Source organism: Onychomys torridus, chromosome 14, assembly GCF_903995425.1.
Source record: "Onychomys torridus chromosome 14, mOncTor1.1, whole genome shotgun sequence".
NCBI lineage: Eukaryota > Metazoa > Chordata > Mammalia > Rodentia > Cricetidae > Onychomys > Onychomys torridus.
In genome coordinates, this window is record NC_050456.1 from 5542553 (window position 1) to 5564664 (window position 22112).

General features: G+C 43.6%; 1 protein-coding gene and 1 pseudogene across 1 annotated transcript in view; both read left to right on the forward strand.

Annotated features, from left to right (window-relative positions):
• The window catches only part of Ankmy2 (ankyrin repeat and MYND domain containing 2), a 42747-nt gene that overhangs the window by 3955 nt on the left and 16680 nt on the right, over positions 1–22112 (forward strand). The window contains exons 2-4 of the mRNA XM_036206185.1: positions 2848–2912; positions 10202–10340; positions 15402–15500. Coding sequence (XP_036062078.1) covers positions 2848–2912; positions 10202–10340; positions 15402–15500 — 303 coding nt within the window. The remainder of the gene's footprint in view (positions 1–2847; positions 2913–10201; positions 10341–15401; positions 15501–22112) is intronic.
• On the forward strand, positions 10710–12761 carry LOC118595375 (annotated as a pseudogene).

Genomic DNA, 22112 nt, shown 5'->3' on the forward strand with positions numbered 1-22112 from the left:
TGCACAGACACATGTGGACAACAAAACTCACACACATAAAATGAAAAAATAAAAGGCCATGTAAAGTGTGCTGAAGGCTTCCAGTGTATCCACAGTAAGGCGAACCCCGAGTCTTCCTCAGAATTCTCCGGGATTTTTGTCCATTGTTAGGAAAGTTAGGGCTTGGTCTGCTTTGTTGAGTTTCACGGTAGCCCTGAAGATGTCACAGGTGGTGACAGTGGGAATGCCACTCTTAGCGTCAGCTGTTCACCAGTGCTGGCTTATCTGGGTAAGACTGAGTCCCCTCTGATGAAGGTGGCTGGGTTCTGTTTCCTTTGGCTTGAACGTAAAGTCTCCAGAGGAGCCAGTCACCACTGGCTTTCATTCGTCCGGCTCCACCAATTTTTGTCTGCACTGAAGGTTGATCCAGTCCAATCCAGGTACCTATCTCAGGGTTGCCTCCCCTACCGTGTTTGTTAAATTAGATAGGACACACTTCTTTCCCTGTGTAAAACAGCTTCTAAAAAACTCAATAGCAAAATACCATTTGAGAGTCTCCCAAGGAGGGTTAGAAATAAGTAGAAGTGTGACTCCTGTGTGAGCTACGCTTCACACCTCTGTGACATTTGGCTGGTTCTGTAGTTTACTTTTGGTGTCATTAGATTGGGAACACCACATTAAAAGTCATATATATATTTATATTTCCCCTTGGGGTAGTTCTCTAATCTATTTTTATTTTGAAGAAGCTCAAACTTCAGATTTTTTCATCCCACTCCCTGCATCTCAAAAAGCTGATGTAAGAGATTGCATAAGTCTGTCTGTCTGTATGTGTCTGCCTGGGTAGGATATAATATGTATTTGTTCTCTGCCTTTGTTTCCTGGCACACAGCTCTTAAAGCACCCCCTACCTCTAAGCATCAGGAGTGCTGGGTACATCTTTTATTCTAATATCTCTTGGCATTTCCTAGGTGACAGGCACGTCTCTATTTATTAGTCACTGTCTGGTGGGCTCCTAGGTAGCTCTACAGCATAGGCTGGTCATGGGAAGTACCAAGCCACCATTACAAGCTTGGAAGTTTCAGCTTCACCTTGCTCCCATCCACTTCCAGGAAGGGGAGAGGGGCAGAAGACTGAGCTAATTATTGATCATATCTAGGCATCAAAGCCTCAAAATATTTCTGAAATACCTGGTTGAGAAAATGTTTAGATTACTGGACGATGGGCTGCCTAAAGAAGGTTCTGTGCTTCCTCCCGTATACCATGCCTTATTTATCTAGACCTTCTCAACCTTCCCAACCTTCCCAATGCTGCAACCAATGAAAATTGTGGTGAACCCAACCACAAAATTATTTTCGTTGCTACTTCATAACTGTAATTTTGTTGCCATTATGAGTTGTAGTGTAAATATCTGATATACAGGATATCTGATATGCAATGCCTGTGAAGGAGTCATTTAGCCCACAAAGGAATTGAGACCCAGAGGTGAGAACCATTGATCTCTACCTTTTACAATGAACAGAAGCATGTGAGTTTAGGGTTTCCTTGAGTCATGTGAGTTGATGGACCTGAGGAAGACATCTCATTGATGTTTGCACACACACACACACACACACACACACACACACACACACACACACACACGCTTGGGGACAGCTCTGGGTGACATTCTCAGCAACATTGTTTACCTCCTTTGAGATAGGGTCTATCATGTGTCTGGAGCTCACCAATTAGGTGCGCTGGTATGTACTGAAGCAAATTTCTCCTTTTCTTTAGCCACTCAGCCAATGATACCAACTGCTCTCTCTGGGAGTTCAGTGCCCGGAAAAAAAAAAAAAAAAATCCAGCAACAACAACAAAAACACAGTAATTATAGAAATAGTGGCTATCACACTCCAGGGTCATGTAGCTCATTCTGTTGACATTTTCCCGTCACACCCAGTGACATCACTTCTCTGCACCGGTGAGGAGCCTTCAGGAGACTTGTCTACAAATCATATAGTGGCAAAGAAGCATGCTGGTGTTCAGTCTGTACCCCACTTTTACTCGGTTGGGGTGCTCCTGTCTTTGATTTCCTTTTAGAGGGGAGTCATAGCTTATCCTCACACTCTGAGGATATTCAATTTCATTGTTCTCTTCCAGTCAAGCCAGGAAATTATTTGGCAGAACATGTGGCTGTTGTGGATTAGTGGTGGGACTATCGATGCTCTCTTCTGCAACCACTTTCTGCCATGTTGCACACAAAACTGGAAAAACCTGATCATTCGGACCCAGTTACAGCTGGTTTCCAAATCTGCAGAGGACTTTTCAATTTTAATGCAATCCTTTATAGCATGAGAGACTGAATATTCACCAGAGAGCAATTTCCATAGTAGCAAACTTTGTAGCTATGTCTTACCTAGCAGTTTAAGCCTTCTTTTAAAAACATGCCATCATTCACAAGACCCAATGCTGACAGATGATACAATACCGACTGTATCTTGAAATCTAAGCATTACACAGATGAGACTGTCATTTTTGGATGGTGATTTGGATTAGATCATCTTTAGGATTTGTTTCGGCATTAACTCCTTTGCCGAGTGCCTATACTCTGACTGTCAAAAGGAAAATGGGCCAAGGTAATATAATTTAAGGTCAATGAAAGTAAAGCCAAGATGGAACTATGTTAGTTTGTATTAAACTGTTTCTTTGGAGAAATGATTTTGAAGCAAATAGTATGTGGCTGCATGCTTTATGTCTTAGTACCCATCCTGACTAACCTTTGTTTTACAGACAGCCATTTAAAGTTTATTGCCTTCACATTAGACCTTTCCCCTTTTCTCATGAGAGGTGATCTCATGTTTCACCACCTTTTTTTTTTTTTCTTTAAAGGTACTGTCCAAGAAGCTGGAACACTGTTATCTAGTAAGAATGTTCACGTCAACTGTTTGGATGAGGTAAAATTAATACAGTATTACTTCCTGAGAAGATTAATGACATACAATTAGGAACATGACTTGGTGGGTTAGTGAGAATCTGAGTTCAAATTGCCAGCACCCATATGAGAACCAAGCATGGCGATATACACCTGTCATCCCTGCACTGGTGTGGGGACAGGGTATTACTTAAAAAGATAAGAGACAATGAAAACATGACTAATTTTACGAGCACTCAAATAAGTACAATTTAAGCCCAAATTATAACCCTTCTCTTCCCTTCTCCCTCCCCTCTTCACCTTCTTCTTTTTTTATTTTATTGTGTTTTTGAGATGGGTCTTAAGACTGTATGCCCCAGGCTGCCCTTTGACCTCTTGTCCTGCTGCCTCGGTTTCCCAAGCTCTGGAACAGCTATGCAATTAGAGGTATTTGTAATCACATCTGTTGCCAAATAATATCTTTCTTTTCTTTTTTGGTTGAGATTGGGTCTTACTATGTAGCACTGACTGGCTTGGAACTCTCTCTGTAGCCCAGGCTGGCCTCTAATTCACAGAGATCCACCTGCCTCTGCTTCCCAAGTGCTGGGATTAAAGGCTAACTATACTACCACAACCAGCCTTTATCACTTTTTACAAAATATGGAAACATGATGTTTTATATGCTAAATGATTATATACATTATATTTAAAAAAAACAAATTTCAAATAACATTAAACAAGTTTACCAAATGCAATGAGTTAGATTTGAAAATAAAAAAATAATCAAACTAATGAAATGCCTATCTTGGAATTTTTTTTTAAAGATTTATTTATTTATTTATTATGTGTACAGCATGTATGACCAGAAGAGGGCACCAGATCTCATTACAGATGGTTGTGAGCCACCATGTGGTTGCTGGGAATTGAACTCAGGACCTTTGGAAGAGCAGTCAGTGCTCTTAATCTCTGAGCCTTCTCTCTAGCCCCGGAAATTTTTTCTTAAATTTTCCCTTTATTTATTTTTATTTTATGTGCATTGGTGTTTTGCCTGCATGTGTATCTGTGCGAGAGTGTCAGATGCCCTGGAACTGGCGTTACAGACAGTTGTGAGCTGCCATGTGGTGCTGGGAGTTGGACATGGGTCCTCTGGAAGGGCAGGCAGTGCTCTTACCCACTAAGCCATCTCTCCAGCCCTTGGATGTTTTTTAATTCAATAATTCTTAGATTCATTAATAAAGTAGAAATGTGTGGAACTAGAAATACATTTATCAAAATATTGTATTTATTGAAAGCCATTGAGGTGGGTAAGGCAAAAAAGAAACCATTTTGTAGGTATAATATTTTCAATCTTTGTGGTAGTCTAAGATTTCAGATCATGAAATTATATGAGTAAAATATGCAGAAATAAATAGAAAAATAACAGGAAAAATGAAAACAAAAAAGAAATGTGAAATGAGATAAGGTATCAGCTACAAGATAGAAAATTGATTAACTGGAAATCTCTGAGGGTGAAAGCTTTTGTGTTTCAAGGCATGCAATTGTTAATCCCACTGATTGAGAATAAGACCACTACCATAGTTTAAAACCAAATTTGAAGCAAGCTTTAATTAAATACTGAACATGTGGATGGGCTCTGGTCAGGTCCATACCCAAGTTCCTGGGAAATGGCCCCGAGTCACGGTTTGCAGCAGCTTAAGAAGGAAATCACATACTTCGTTGCATTTCCCATCAGGTCCAATCAGGGGCAAGCATACATGCTGATGTACTTCGAGCCTACATCCAATCAGGGGCAAGGGCCCAGGTGGGAGACCGGCTCCCACATTTTACAACATGGTACTCTTGAGGAGAGAGGGATGAGAGATATCAGATAGAAGAACAGAGGGGAGAGAAACAGATGGAAACACAGGACAGCCTCGGGAGGGCCTGGATCCTTACTCACTGGCTCCTCCTGTCTCTTCTAAAGGCCTATTTATAGAAATGTCAAGGAGTAAAAGACCGCCCCCTAGCACTGCCAAGTGCAGACCCTTCCAATCACCTGGTAACCACATGTGGTCAAGCAAGTCTCCAGCGCAGCCCTGCTGGGTTTGGGTAGAGCAAGCTCAGATCTCACTAGGAAACCTTTGTGCCTATCAACAACCCCCCCCCCCCCCCACACACACACATGTGATCAAGCACATCTCATGCAGATAGGTCAAATAAACTTATTCAGGGGAGTGAAAACATGTGGCTTGTTATCTCCCATAAACAATAGCCTCCAACACTTCAGGAACTATCTGTCCTTGGGCAAGGGAGCTGCAGGTCACAGATATTTTTGTTTCATGGATCTCTTAGGCATGGTAATTGAAAAACTTAAAATGTAACTTTGGTTCTCACACAATCATAACCCATAGAAGTAGAGAAAAGATTTACAAATCATATTTGAGGAGGGATATATAGCAAGAATTCAGTAAGAACTACTAACTTAAGAAAAAATAATTTATAACCCGGGGGGGGGGGGGGGGGGCAGGGGAGGATAAGCAAAGGATCCAAACAGACAGGGCTCCAAAGAAGATTTAAAAACAAGTACCAGAAAACTTGTGGGTAATCCCCATGCCGTCACTACCACTTGGACGACGCTTTGGAAGCACAGTGGGAGATGCTTCCTGCACGTTTCGGGGCTCAGTCGACACCTCTCACTACTGCTGTAGTTGAGATGGGTGCTCAACACTGGTTCTCCCCAGAGCACTACATCACCTCACATCAGTAACTGGAAAGTAGCATTTTAAATTTGACTTAGGGATTTTGTTTTGAATATGGGAATGTTTTCTTTCAGCAGATTAACTGTTTTGTTTTGAGTTATTTGTCATTTGTCTCCTATTCTTGATTTTTTTTTAACACTGGCAGACTATGAAACAACTAGACAGGCTGATGGAGAAGGCTTTATCTCAGGACAAAGACGTGTGTTAGTATTCCTTCAGCTTTTCTTGGCCCGTTGGAATCACACCATAAAATGTAGCGCCAGAACCAACATAATACTTAGTAGTCATTGCATTGGGCATTTCCCTTTGCATTGTTTGAGAATGCAAAATGGAATGGAGATAAGAAAGTAGGAATGCTATCCAGATCTTCCAAAAGCCAGTCTAACTTTTCCCGGATTCCAACAGCCTGGGATAATGATATGGGGGAAGCCCACATTACATACATGACAGACAGCTGGCCCAGACACCTCGAAGTGAGTGACATAGTCGAGAACCCTATGCTTTTGGAAGGAAGCTTTCTTGGTTTGGGGCCCTAAAATCTAATCTTGCTAAGGTGGCTAAAAGAGAAAGACCAAGCGGATAAAGACGCAGAAAGAGGGAGATAACATTCATTTTAAAATGAGAAGTAATGGGAGCAAGGGAGGCGGGCATGCAAACGGACGGTTCTGGCGGCCAGGACAGAACAGCACAATTGGGAACAGAAGACCTTTGCGTTTTGCAGATGTTCGCATTGTATGAAAGGGTCTGCTTAAAAGGTAAGGCGGTCCTCGAGTTTCACTACTATTCTCTGCAAGTAGGATTCCAGGAAGGCTGCCTGCAAACCCGTTCTGAAGGACAGAAAAGGTTGAAATCTGTGCGGTCTGTCTCTCAAGAAGGAATTGTTATGTGTTAGTTTAATTAGCGTACAAAACACTCAGTTTCCCCCTAGTGTTCTGAAATACCCTTTGTTTTGTTGATCCCAATCTTTCTCCCTCCCCCTGCTTCCTCTCCTCACCCCTCTCCCCTTCCTCTCCTCACCCTCTCCCCTTCCTCTCCTCACCCCCTCCCCTTCCTCTCCTCACCCCCTCCCCTTCCTCTCCTCACCCCTCCCCTTCCTCTCCTCACCCCTCCCCTTCCTCTCCTCACCCCCTCCCCTTCCTCTCCTCACACTCTCCCCTTCCTCTCCTCACCCCTCCCCTTCCTCTCCCCACTCTCCCCTTCCTCCCCTCACCCCCTCCCCTTCCTCTCCTCACCCCTCTCCCCTTCCTCTCCTCACACTCTCCCCTTCCTCTCCTCACCCCCTCCCCTTCCTCTCCCCACTCTCCCCTTCCTCCCCTCACCCCCTCCCCTTCCTCTCCTCACCCCTCTCCCCTTCCTCTCCCCACTCTCCCCTTCCTCTCCTCACCCCTCCCCTTCCTCTCCCCCACCTCCCCTTCCTCCCCTCACCCCTCCCCTTCCTCCTCCCCCCCTCCCCTTCCTCTCCCCACTCTCCCCTTCCTCTCCTCACCCCCTCCCCTTCCTCTCCTCACCCCACTCCCCTTCCTCCCCTCACCCCTCTCCCCTTCCTCTCCCAGTTTTCTCTTTTCACTTTCCTGACATGTTTTATCAGGCTCACTCTTCCTCAGTGGTCCCCTTTTGTGGGGCACTTTCCCTCACTCATGGCTCCTTGTCTACTTTCATGGCCTATACTCACATCCACACACGTGTGTACGTATGTTCCTGTTGTTGCTGTTACTTGGTGGTAGAGATCAAGCCCAGGACGACTCTTCACTGTGCCACTGAGCGACACCAAGCACCGGCTTGCGCCCTTTGTAATGCCATGTCCCTCCCACAGCTGTCCTCTTCAAGCACAGGTCCCAGCACCCCTAGGGCTCGCACCCTGTGCTCTCAGTCCATCTCTGCCTCATTCAGATGGTGATGCTCCTACAGTCCATCCCTCTTCACTGAAGTACTGATTACCCTAACAGTACATCCATTCCCAGCTCCGTTACTCCGTTTCTGTACAAACACACGATTAAGGAGTCTTAATATTGTATAGTCTCCCTGAGTTCCTGCTTGCAGTCCCAAGAAGCATTGATCACACTTATACCCAGCCTCAGTTCTGTTGTCAGCGCCCCTCTAAGAGGGTGGGTGTAAGGTGAGGTAGAGAGACGAAAATGTAGGGGACACAGGATGGGAGGGAACCCCTCAGAACCTTTCCTGTTGAATGCAAGACAAGAATCTCCTACAGAATTGATAAAAAGCCAAGGTTGCCCATGGAGATAATAGTTTGTTTAAGGACATCTCAAGAATGGATGTTCAAAACAACAAATGAACTATATTATCATGATCATAATAAATGATTATGAGCTGAACTATATTAGTACTCATCTCTTTCCTAAATTGAAACTACACACCTCATAAAATCATATTATAATTTCATTAACAAAAAGAAATATTTTTTCCCTTTTATTTTTTTGAGATAGAGTCTCACTACATAGTCCTGGCTGGCCTGGAACTTATATAGAGACTTCTCTGCTTCTGCCTCTGCTGGATTAAAGGCATCATTATGCCCAATTGAAAGAAAATTTTTTTGTGATAAAATAAATTTACTAAATCTTGAAACTTTGTTTAATCTTTAAATTTTGTTTTAAATTATACTTTTGGGGCAACTTTACTAAAAAGGATGTGGAATTATATATATTATTCATTTTAAATTTCAAATTGAAGGTTAAAGAACAAATTAAACAGCACACCAATAAAAAATGACAGCGTAACTGTGGAAGATAGGAAAGGCTAAGTGCCACTGTTAGACCTTCACACAGCAGCACTGTGCCCAAGATTGCTCAGCCCATCACGAAAAGCTGTGAACAGCAAGCAGCCTCACAGATGCAAACGAGCATTCCTTCTTGGAAAGTCAGCACCCAAGAAAAAGATGGAGGCAAGCCAACACAAGATGTTTTAAAGATATACTGAAACCTGTAAGAGAAAATGTCTTCCTTAGGACAGGAAAGGGTTGTATATGAGATTTAACAGAACCATGTGTATGTTGTAATATTATTACATTATATGATACTTCATTAGATAAACACAGACAGATGGAGACCAAGCAATTCAGTCTAGTTTAAATATTGCCAGCTACTCCTCAATGTTTGCAGTCATATGTAATCAAAACCTAGTATAATTAAAATATGTGTGTGATTTGGGGATTACTGTTTTAAGATACAGTGATGGGGTGGGGAGCAGGGGGAGGCTGGAGAGATGGCTCAGTGGTTAAGAGCACTGGCTCCTCTTCCCAAGGTCCTGAGTTCAATTCCCAGCAACCACACAGTAGCTCACAACCATCCGTAATGAGATCTGGTGCCCTCTTCTGGTGTGCAGACAGAACACTGTATACATAATAAATAAATAAATCTTTGCCGGGCTGATGGTGGCACACGCCTTTCATCCCAGCACTCGGGAAGCAGAGCCAGGCAGATCTCTGTGAGTTCAAGGCCAGCCTGGTCTACAGAGTGAGACCCAGGACAGGAACCAAAAGTACACAGAGAAACCCTGTCTCGGGGGAAAAAAACCCCCAACAACAACAAAAAACAATGTCACAGCAGTAAATATATCCCATGCCTGCTTTTTCTCATTGACAGTAGTCAGAGAATTCCCAATGCACTACACAGAGATGATTTTTTCAAATTTATTATTTATTTTTTATTTTATTTTATTTATTGTGTGTGTGTGTATGTAGGCCAGGACAGAGTATCTGATCCTGTATCTAAAGTCACAGGCAGTTTTGGGCCGTCTGAAATGAGCACTAGGAACTGCACTTAGGGCTTCTGGAAGAACAGCAAGCAGTAGTAACCTCTGAGCCATCTCTTTATCACCTCAAATTTTGAAAAAGTCTTCATCTGTATTTGTTTATATTATGTGTGTGTGTGCTTGTGTGGGGCCACATGCGCTCCAAGAACAGCTTTTTGAAGTTGGTTCTGTCCTACCAGTGGGGTCTGCTGCTCAAACTCAGCTAGCCAGGCTTGCCAGCAAGCACGTTTACCCACTGAGCCATCTCACTGTCTCCAAATGCACTTAATGAATAGCTTTGAATTACCTATTATGAACATGCCAGAATCTGTTCAGTTTTCCTTTTGGTAAATGTTCTGTGTATTTTAGAACTTTTTGTTTTTGGTTTGGCTTGGTACTAAGGTTGAACCTAGGGCCTTGTACACGTTAGGCAAGTACTTTACCATTAAGCTACATTCCAAACCTGTTTTTAACTTTTTATTTTGAGATAGAGTCTCAGGCAGACCTTGAACCTGTGATCCTCACGCCTCAGTCCCCTGCCTTTGGTTTTCTTGTGTTCACTGGTGTTTTAAGAACTAAGAGTGTGGGGGAGATGAGGACCTGAGGTGGTCTGGGCTCTGGTTCTTGCTCTGCTTCTTTGATAGTGTGTGAGGTTTAACATGTCTTTTCTGCTTGTTAATCTATTTTTAAAAAATGTGTTTTTTCCACTCAGAAGTTGAGTTAAAATCTGAGAGGAAATAAATATACTTTCTAGGTTTTAAAGATGATTTTATTCGTTTATGTGTGTGTCCATAAGTTATGAAAATGGAAATGTGCATAATTAACGTATTTTCCCTTCCGTTTAAAGAATGGAATGACTCCTTTAATGCACGCAGCATATAAAGGAAAACTTGATATGTGCAAGTTACTTCTGCGTCATGGAGCTGACGTCAATTGCCATCAACATGAGCACGGATACACAGCCCTCATGTTTGCTGCGCTTTCTGGTAAAGATTTAGTTTTACTCTAGCAGTGTTCTTAACCTATATTTTAAATTTAATGCATGTTTTACTTTAGTAATTTTTAGGAATTTAATAGAAAAGAGTAGTGAGAATTGACTTTTGAAAAACTGTAATGCAGCCGGGTGGTAATGCACACCTTTAATGTCAGCACTCAGGATGAAGAAGCAGGTGAATCTCTGAGTTCGAGGCCAGCCTGGTCTACAGAGTGAGTTCCAGGAACAGCCAGAGCTACACAGAGAAACCTTGTCTTGAAAAACCAAAATAAAAACTTATAATGCCTGAAACAAGTTACAGAGTTAGTGATCTGTTCTTGTCTTTCTTTAACCTATGTTATTGTGGTTGGGGGATATGCGCATGGCACAGGTCTGCAGGTCAGAGAACAACCTGCAGGAGTTAGTCCCTCCTTCCACCATGTGGGCTGTGGGGATCGAACACCAGTTCTCAGCCTTGGCAGCAAGCACTCTTACCCTCTTAACCATCTTGCCAACCCACTTCGAGTCACATTTTAGTGACGTAAAAGCAGGTGCTTCTCTAGGCACCTCTTCTTTCTACTTTGCTCAAGTCTAAATCTGTGCATGTTGATGAAATGCAAACACTGCTTTGGTCTTTTTCAAATGGTTGCTGTGACAGTGCTGCCGTTTGCCTAGAGGGATGGTCCATGTGGGACAGACTTGCATGCTCACAGACCTGTCCCCCCACCCCCAACACACACACACACACACACACACACACACACACACACACACACACACACACTTTCTTGCTGTTCCTGTTTTGAGACAGGATCTCATTCTCTAGACTTGGCTGGCCTGGTACTCCTAGAGCTCCACCTGCCTGTACCTCCTGAGAGCTGGGCTTAAAGATGTATGGCACCATGCCAGATAATTGTAAGTCTTTAAGAAAATAGAGATATAATATAATAAGCTCTGATTTCAAAGGCACACACACACACACACACATGCATGTAATCATGGGGCACAAAAGCATTTCTAAGTGGTGTATACAATAAAGAACCCATAAATAATACAGACATCAGGGGCTGGAGGTGTGAAAATGCAGTGCAAGAAAACTTTTACCTTGGAGAAGCGAACCATACTCTAAGAATGCATCATCAACCAGCAGCAGCAGCAGCAACACGCTCGCTCGCTCGCACGCACGCACGCATGCACATACAGAATGAAGGTTTGATTACTGACCAGGAGAGCCCTTCACCCTGTGTAGCCGGCTTTTTGTAGGTAAGCTTCCCCTGACATCACTGAAGAAGAAATAAAACTTTCTAAGAATTAGGGGAAAGCAGGCGAAGTTTTCATTCACAAGGACGAAACCCGCTTGGAAACACGACCCCTAGTGGAAATTGGCAAAGTGAACCTGGACAATTTGTCTCTCCGTGGAGGAAAGCAGCCGAGTGTGCCCTTACCCACTGAGTGTCTACAGCCTTCCTCAGTATGTGCCTAAGTAACAGCTGGAAGAAGCCTTTGCTGTTGGCCAGGTGGAGGGCTGTGGTCACCGAGGAAGGTCCTCAGGGAGAGGCACTGATGAGTTCCCAGGAAGTCAGCTGCTCGGAAACTCTGGGCAGATGTGGTGAAGGCTCCTCTTGCTAACCACATTTCCATGGACTGTGGCAGTGGAGCCAATGGACATGATGAAGAGGGGCTTCCAGAGAAGCTTGTCATAAAACTCCAACCATTTCACCCAGAACGGAAGCAGCCACACAGATTGCACCGCCTGGGTCCTTGGAGTGTGAGAATGCCGTGCACTGGAAGGCACCGAGATGGAGAAACCACAGCAGGATCCAGTGGACCGCAACATCAGGGAGGCTTGTGAGAAGCTGGAGATTAAGACAGCATGCCATAAGCATCAGGTTATGAGGCAGGACTTGATGAAGCTTCAAGGAGAGCTTCCGAGAATTGAGGAGCTGTATAACTGAGAGGTTCAGAAACAAAAGCAGCTAGAGCTGGCAGAAGGAGCAGCGCAGACGCCATGAAAAAGTAATGCCGCAGCAAGAAGAAATAACGAAGCAACAGCAGGAAGCATTGAAGAGAACAAGAGATATGGATGGGCCAAACGGCTACGGGAGATGCTATGGGCATAAACAATAGAGGCACCATTTCCCCTGCTCCTGTGCCCGCTGTATCCACATCCTCCAGGACCTGCCACTATGATGCCGGATGGAACCCCAGGACTGACCCCACCACCAACTAATGTTCTGGCCAAGCTGCTACAATGGAAGGAATCGGAGCAATTAGTGGAACTCCTCCTGCACGCAGCCCTCCCGCTGCTGGAACTGAAGTTGTTCCAAACAAAGGCTGCCCATACTACATGAAGTTTCAGTGTCTTGTTTCCCGATCCCCTTATATTAAAGACCTTTTGTGGACTAGGCAGAATTCCACTCTGGAAAAGTGTTAGGGACTCTAACCGATACTTAAGTGTGGGAGTGCACTTGGAGGCAGAGGGCAAGGGAGGGGTGGTATTTAATGAATCAAAGTCTGTAGTATATTGCTTTGTCAATCTGTCTGGTGAGTTCCTGAGGTGTGTTGCTGGTTGAGAGTGGTGGACTCGGCGCTCCATCAATCTTGATCATTCCCTCCCTTCCTCCCTCCCTCCCTCCCTTATTGGTGAAATTATTAAGGCCACTCCACGTAGTTAAAAGGGAGGTTTATTTTGTGGGGTAACTTACAAATGAAGGGATAGGTTGTAGGGTCTGGCAAAGGTATCACGCAGTCCAGCAGTGTTCACTGGAGAACTCTGCTCGGTCTATCTCTTGTGTCCAGGGTCCCAGATCCAAGAGAGAGCCCTCCTCTCCATCCTGGGTCTTTCCCTTCCTCCTCCGCCCTGCCTTGTGGGCGTGACCATTACCAAAGCCTCAATGGGGGTTGGAACTTCCAGGCCAAGGCTGGGATGGCTATCCACTACACTCCCTTCTTTCTTTTCTTTCTTATTTTGTCTATCATGTTTTAATTACTTTCTTAAAAATCTTTATTTCTCCCCTCAATCCCAGAGACACTGTCATATATATCATAAACCTAAACATCCTCCAATGACCTAGTCCAGGTCCTTCATTCATTCCCATGTGAGAATTCAGAAAAATGTCCACAGAGCTTACAACACACATGGACGTGTTGTATCTCATATACAACCCTTTCATGTCCTAAGGAAGACATTTTCTCTTAGAGGTTTCAGTATATCTTTAAAACATCTTGTGTTGGCTTGCCTCCATCTTTTTCTTGGGTGCCGACTTTCCAAGAAGGAATGCTCGTTTGTATCTGTGAGGCTGCTTGCCGTTCACAGCTTTTCGTGACGGGCTGAGCAATCTTGGGCACAGGGCTGCTGTGTGAAGGTCTAACAGTGGCACTTAGCCTTTCCTATCTTCCACAGTTACGCTGTCATTTTTTATTGGTGTGCTGTTTGATTTGTTCCTGATACCTTCACATTTCAAATACCTTGGAAATTTTCTGAGATATGGAGCAGTAATGCAGTATCACCTTATTAAAATGCATTTGAATCCCCTCCCCGCAAAAAGAAGAAAAAGAATGCCTACCACTCTTTCAGAGGACTGAGGTTCAGTTCCTGGTACCCACATCAGGTGGCTCACAACTGCCTCTAACTCCAGTTCTAGAGTACCAAATGCCTTTGGCTTCCATGGGTACCTGCACACATGTGCAGTAAAGACATACAGGCACAAACACACACACACACACACACACACACACACACACACACACAAACAAACAAATAAATAAATAATAAATAAAACTGTATACAAAGGGAACATCAGTGGTTTAATTGCATAGAATTTTTAACATTGCTGTAAATGAGATGTTCCATAGATAGAGTTAAAATACAAATAAAAATGAAGAAAAATATTTTTGTGTCTTTTTAATGGTCTCATTGCTATCTTTAAGGAGTTCTTATAAATCACCTAGAGAAAGACAGATACTGTAAGAGACAACTGGACAGAGAACACAAGGATGGAGCAGCTGGTCAATATATAAAATGCTCAGCATTAATCAAAGAGGTCATAACTAGAACACATGATTATTTTGCACTTACTATGTTGGCAATGATTAAAAGAGTCGTGCTTGGGGACTTCTGTACACTGTTTTGTGGAATGTATTTGGTCTACCCTTGCTGGATTACATATTTAAAACATATGTAATCTTCATCCATATTTTCCAAGAAATGTTCATAAGGCAAGCAGGATCATTGCTACAAAAATGAGTCAAAAGTGCTGCTCACTCAATGGAGAGAATATTAGCAAAATATCTATAATGATTTGGAAAAATGGAAATGAACTATAGATATTTACATAGACACGTGCAGAAAGATCCCTGACGTTTATACCATATATACCACATATATACTGTACATAACTCCCCATTGTTTATGCCATATATACTCCCTATCTATCTATCTATCTATCTATCTACCATATATATCTCCCCAATGTTTATACTGTATATACCACATATATACCATATACACCTCCAAATATTTATATCATATATACCACATATATACCTCCCCAATGTTTATACATATATACCTCATATATACCATATACACTTCCCCAATGTTTATTCCATATATACCACATATATACCATATTCACCTCCCCAATGTTTATACCTTATATACCACATATATATCATACATACCTCCCAAGTGTGTAGGTGTGTGAGGAGGAATGAGTCTGTGTGTTCAAGGAGGGCTTTTGTTCACTTCTCTCTCCTCTTTGTTGTTGATAATTTTGTATGTACATTTTGATTTTATACTAAGCATTGCCATTAAGCAAACATGGTCTGTTTTATTGTTAAAAGTGCTATTCAATTCTGTACCATGTTTGCATTACCAAATTGATTTTCCAAGAAATTAGTTTGACTAAGTAGGTTTGTAGTACTTTTATTTTTATAATTATGATTGATATTTTTGGAAAAATGAAAATGTCCACATGATAGAAACTTAGAAGTCAGTGAGAGGGCCTGAGAGAGAGAGCAGACAAAATTGTGTATTTCTTAGGGTTAACAGATCTGTGTCCTGGAACTCTAGGCAATAAAGACATCACATGGGCCATGTTGGAGGCAGGCGCAGAGACGGACGTTGTGAACTCAGTGGGAAGAACAGCTGCTCAGATGGCAGCCTTTGTGGGTGAGTGTTTACTACAGTTTCACAGTGAACTGTTCTTTGTTTCCTTTTATGTATATTTTATTTATTTAGTTTGGTTTTTTGAGACAGAGTCTCAGTATGTAGCTCTAGTTGTCCTGGAACTCACTATGTAGACCAAGCAGGCCTTGAACTCATATCTGCCTGCCTTTGCTATGTGGGATTTAAGGCATGTGCCACCACACCTGGCAAAACGTTGATAGTTCACTCTAACATGAAATCCCTAATGACTCTCTGGAGAAAATGAAAGGCCACATGGAATTCCCACTCAGAGAGACAGAGCAGTAGGGACATTTCATAAAATCTTTGAACTAAGATACTTTATTTCTCTAATGGAGGGAGTTTGACCCATTCCTTAGGAAATGACCTGTGAAACCAGCAAACCTGAGTTGAAATTCTGGCTGCACCACTTTATAGCAAAGTACTTGAAGATTTTTGTCTTCCAGCTTCTTCACTGTAGAACAGTTACAGGGCTGTTTTAAGGACTAATAGAGATGATTAGCTTAAGATCTCTACGTGTAGAACTAAACAAGTAGTTAACTTACTGCTGTGAATGGTCTTCGGGCAGCGGTGGTGGTGTTTTTGGAAAGGAGTGGTTGATAATTTCAAGCTGTTTCATTATCTCCATCAGCTACAAACCTTTGTTTTATGTGCCCACTCACTCATCATTGGCATGTTAGGCCTGTTAACTGACATAATGAAGGGGTGGAGAGTGGGTGAGTACTTGATCATTGGCATTTTGGTCTCTGAACCTGCAGTTAAGAACCCATTGATAGAAAAACCAAGTCAAAAACAGTTGACTTAGTGGGATCACCATTAGTGGCCTTGTGATGACCAGTAACTAAGCAAAGTCTTACTGTTCACACCCTGTTGAGTATCTTTGTAGATGCCTTGGTTACTGGGGTGAGGAAGCAGAAGTTAAGTTGCCCATGTTTTCAGTGTTTAAAGGCAGCTAGCAATGGACCAAAGTGGTGTGAGGTTTTCCTGTAAGACAGAATTTGAGTTCTGTGGACATACTTTGAAGAAGAATATTTTCTACCCTGTTCCAACAGGTTTTGAGAGAAATTATGTTTAAGCTGAGATACAGCAGTTATTAGTCAGTTATGGGCAACGTTAATTACATATTATATTAAATTTTATAGTCTTTTTTTCTTGAAATCAGTAGTTGCTTCCATTTATTAAGCCAGGCAGTCTACTTATGTTGGCTTTGTAGTGGCACATACTCTCACTTTAATTTCAGGAACATTTGAGAAAGTTACAGCCTTGCTGTGCCAACTTCAGAGAGGTGGTTTAAGTCTCAGAGATGTTCTGGCTGTTCCCCCAGCTCACATCTCAGCTACTGTGGAGGGTGTCAGCAGAGTTGGTGTAAACACACAGCTCACATCTAAGCTACTGTGGAGAATCTCAGCACAGTGGGTGTGAACACCCAGCTCACATCTAGCACAGTGAGTGTGAACACACAGCTCACATCCAGCACAGTGAGTGTGAACACCCAGCTCACATCTAAGCTACTGTGGAGGGTGTCAGCATAGTGGGTGTGACCACTGAACTAGGAAATCTGGAATGGGCATTTTAGTTTAGATTGTTGCCCATTAGGATTATGGGAAAATCTCACTTTTGTGGGCCTCAGTTTTCTGACTGGTGTGCAGTGAAGAAAGGAGTCATGTGATCTCCACAGTTTTGTTTAATCTTACAGCTTTTTATTGTGTCCACAATAAATGAAACAGCTCAAATAGAAGTTAATTTTCCCCAAGGTCACAGGACTGGAAATGGAAGAGACTCTTCCTTCTCATCCATACAATGCTAATTTTTTTCCCTTAACATTATTACATTATTACCAAAACTTGAAAACACAAATTGTCTACAATACTGCTCTATTTGAACAAAGAGACAGTTTTTGGTCACATACGCTGTGGTGGTTTGATGAGAATGCCCCCCCCCCTCAGACTCATATATTTGAATGTGTGGTTTGTAGTTGGACTTTTGGGGAGGATTAGAAGTGTGGGCTGGCCAGATGGTGGTGGTGCACGCCTTTAATCCTAGCACTCGGGAGGCAGAGGCAGGCGGATCTTTGTGAGTTCGAGGCCAGCCTGGGCTACAGAGGGAGATCCAGGAAAGGCACAAAGCTACACAGAGAAACCCTGTCTCAAAAAACCAAAAAATAAATAAATTAATTAAAAAAAAAAAAAAGAAGTGTGGGCTTGTTGGAGGAGATGTGTCACTGGCGGTGGGCTTTGAGGTTTCAAAAGCCCACACTAGGCCCAGAGTTAGTCTCTGCCTGCTGCCTGAGGGTCAGGATGTAAAGCTCTCAGCTATTTCTCTAACACCATGCCTACCTGCCTGTCACCATACTACCCATCATGATGATAGTGGACTAACCCTCTGAATCTGTAAGAAGGCTCTCAGTTAAATGCTTCCTTTTTAAAAGAGCTGCCTTGGTCATTGTGTGTCTTCACAGCAAAGGAACAGGGATGGAGTCATGCTGTACTGGCTAGTTTTAGGTCAAGGTGACACCAGCTATAATCATCTGACGGGAGGGAACATTAGCTGAGAAATTTCTTCTATAAGATCTGCCTGTAGGCATACCTTTAGGGAATTTTCTTAATTGGTATTGTGGGTAGACTCAGCGCACTGGGGGTGGAGCCATTCCTGAGCCTGTGGTCCTGGGTTCTTCCAGGACAGCAGGCTGAGCAAGCCATGCAGAGCAAGCCAGTGAGCAGCACCCCTCCTGGCCTCTGCGTTGGCTCCTGCCTCCAGGTTCCTGCCCTGTTTGAGTTCCTCTCTACTTACTTTCAGTGAACTATTTTGTGGACATGGGAGTGAAATAAACCCTATGCTCCCCAAGTTGTTCTTGGTGACAGTGTTTTATCAAGGCAATAGAAAACATAATTTATAAGACAGAAAAATGCAGATTTTTGTATCTATATAAAATCTAAAAATCACAAAGGAGAGAAAATATATAGCGTTCACTTTTATGATATTGACTTAATTAGCTTAACACGATTATCTCCAGTTGTATCATCTTCCTCATTCTAAAACAACAGTAATATTTTCCCAGCATTTAAAGCTATTTAGACTAATGCCACAGGTAAAAGGTATACCACACCTTGTCAGTTGAAGTTATATTTTCTACATAATTGGCCTTAAAATTTTTTCCCTTTTATTGAAAATAGGTTTTTTTAAAAAAATATATATCCGGATTAACCTTTCCTCTCCCTTCACTTACCCCAGTTCTTCCCAGCTCCCCTCCATCTGATCCACCTCTGTCTTAGTCAGTTCTTCCCAGCTCCCCACATCTGGATCCACCTCTCTTAGTCAGGGTTTCCAGTACTACAACAGAACACCACGACCGAAAAGCAAGTTGGGGAGGACAGGGTTCATCTGGCTACACTTCAGCATTGCTGGTCACCACTGAAGGAAGTCAGGACAGGAACTCAAACAGGGCAGGATCCTGGAGGCAGGAGCTGATTCAGAGGCCATGGAGGGGTGCTGCTTATTGGCTTGCTTCCCCTGGCTTGCTCAGCCTGCTTACAGAAGCCAGGACCAATAGCTTAGGAATGACCCAACCCGCAATGAATGGGCTGAGCCCTTCCCCGTTGATTGTTAATTGAGAAAATGCCTTAGAGCAGGATCTCATGGAGGCATTTCCTCAATTGAGGCTTCTTCCTCTCTGATTCTCTAGCTTGTGTCAAGTTGGCACACCAAACAATCTAGGACAACTCTCTTTCTCTCACTAGAAAGCAAACAGGCTCCTCAGGGATACTAATAATAAATATAATAAGAAAACCAAAAACTAACGTATTTGTACAGGATAAAACAAACAGATGGGAAAAGGCCGACAAAACAGATACAGACACAGAGACCCACTCGTTCGCCCACTCAGGAATCCCATAAAAATGCTACACTGGAAGCCGAGAGAGAGTGTGTGTGTGTGTGTGTGTGTGTGTGTGTGTGTGTGTGTGTGTGACAAAGAACTTGCAAACACACCATTGAGTGTGCATTTTGTGTGGTGTGGGCCCTCTCCCGCTGGGCGTGCATTCTACCCTTAGAGGAGTTTGTTTCCCCAGTGAGAGTCCCATGGAGGAAACTGATGTTTCATCTGTAGGTGGTTGTCAGTTGGAGATGGCTCCTGAGTTAGGAATGGAGTATGTGTCCACTTGTTTCACCTCAGGACTCCATCTCACACTTACCTGTACAGGCCCCACGTCTCAGTCTTTGTGAGTTCAGATGTTCATCCAGCATGTTGATTTAGCAGCCTTAGTGCCCTCCATTCACTCCGGCTCTCAAACTCTCTCCATCTCCTCTTCTGTAGGGTTTCCTGAGCTCTGAGAGGAAGGATTTGATGGAGACTTCCCCTTTTAGGCTGAGTGTTCCAACGTCTCTTACTCTGCATTTTGTCTGGCTGTGGGTCTCTGTATTTGTTCCTATCTTTTGGAGGAGGAAGTTTCTCTCATGATGGCTGAGCAAGGAACTGATGTATGATTATACCAGAATGTCACCAGGAGTCATTACTATACTCTTTTAGTAGAACAGTAGTATTTGGTTTTGCCCTAGGTCCCTGGGCTACCTTGTCTCAGGTTCTGGGTCACCTAAGCATTGCTGGGTCTGAGTTCTGTCTCCTGGAGTGGGCCTTAATCAAATCAGATATTGGTTGGTTATTCCCGCAAGCTTTGTCCACCATTGCCCGACATACCTTGCAGACAGGACAGCACTGTAGCTCAGAGGGTTTGCAGCTGGTCGGGCGTTCATGTTTCCCCCTTGGTAGTGTGCACTGTACCTTCTTGTACCAAAGACACTAGCAGGTAGAGGATAATTAGCCTTTTAAAAAGTAATTCTCTTCTTTCTGTTCCTTGGTTCAGCAGCATGTATGTTGGTGTCCCCACATATGACTTCTGTCACTTTCAAATTGTGATCAACCTACGCAAGAAATATTATTTGTGACTTCTTTTCCTTATTTATTGGTATATCATAGTCATCTGTTTCCCCTTGGGGTACTAGTGAATCACTTTAACAGCCCTGTAACATTCCGTGGCACAGATGTCCCAACATCCATTTAGTTCCCCTGTTGGCTGATTTGGTGTCTTTCATTCACTTAACTAGAACAATCCACTTTGCTGTTAGTCATGTCGGTAAGATGTTAGCAGAAGTAAAACTTGCTAAGAAAAAGATATGTAGTTTTAATTTTTATGTTAAGTCTAAATTGTTTTCCAAAAGCCCACAGCATTTCATCTGAATATCGTCTGCAGGAAATTACCGTTCTGCTTCTGCTGACGTGATAGGTGAAAGGGTGTTACGTCACCTGCCTCCCCTCGAGACTGGTGAAGTTAAACCTCACTGGTGCGCATTTCCCTTTTCTTCTGTGGACTGCTCTCTGCCCTCCTCTCCTCTCCTCTTCCTCTCCTCTCCTCTCCTCTTCCTCTTCCTCTCCTCTTCTCTCCTCTCCTCTTCCTCTTCCTCTCCTCTTCCTCTTCCTCTCCTCTTCCTCTTCCTCTCCTCTCCTCTCCTCTCCTCTTCCTCTCCTCTTCTCTCCTCTCCTCTCCTCTTCCTCTCTCCTCTTCCTCTCCTCTTTCTCTTCCTCTCCTCTCCTCTTCCTCTCCTCTCCTCTCCTCTTCCTCTTCCTCTTCCTCTCCTCTCCTCTCCTCTCCTCTTCCTCTTCCTCTCCTCTTCCTCTCCTCTTCCTCTCCTCTCCTCTTCCTCTTCCTCTTCCTCTTCCTCTCCTCTTCCTCTCCTCTTCCTCTCCTCTCCTCTTCCTCTTCCCCTCCTCTTCCTCTCCTCTCCTCTCCTCTTCCTATCCTCTCCTCTCTCCTCTCCTCTTCCTCTTCCTCTCCTCTCCTCTCCTCTTCCTCTTCCTCTCCTCTTCCTCTCCTTTTCTCTCCTCTCCTCTCCTCTTCCTCTCTCCTTTTCCTCTCCTCTCCTCTTCCTCTCCTCCCCTCCCCTCTTCCTCTTCCTCTCCTCTTCCTCTCCTCTCCTCCCCTCTTCCTCTTCCTCTCCTCTTCCTCTCCTCTCCTCTTCCTCTTCCTCATCCTCTCCTCTTCCTCTCCTCTCCTCTTCCTCTTCCCCTCCTCATCCTCTCCTCTCCTCTTCCTATCCTCTCCTCTCGCCTCTCCTCTTCCTCTTCCTCTCCTCTCCTCTTCCTCTCTTCTCTCCTCTTCCTCTTCCTCTTCCTCTCCTCTCCTCTTCCTCTCCTCTCCTCTCCTCTCCTCTCCTCTTCCTCTCCTTTTCCTCTCCTCTTCCTCTCCTCTTCTCTCCTCTCCTCTTTTCTGCTCTCCTCTCCTCTGCTTTCCTCTCCTCTACTCCTCTGCCCTCTACTGTCCTCCTCTGCCCTCCCCTCTTCTTTCTCCTCTTTCCTCCTCTTCCAATAGGGTCTCATCTAGCCCAAGCTGGCCTTGAACTTGCGGTAAGGTTGAGGCTGGCACTACATTCTGTCTTTCCCAAGCATTTACGATTATAGACGTTTGCTCTGCCTACCTTCCTTTTTGATGGGGAAGTTGTCTTTTTCTTATTACTTGGAAAACCTTCATGTGTATTATAGGCTGTCAACTCTTTCTCTACCAGATGTGATTCAAAAATTGTATTCCAGTCCCATTTTGTCGTTTG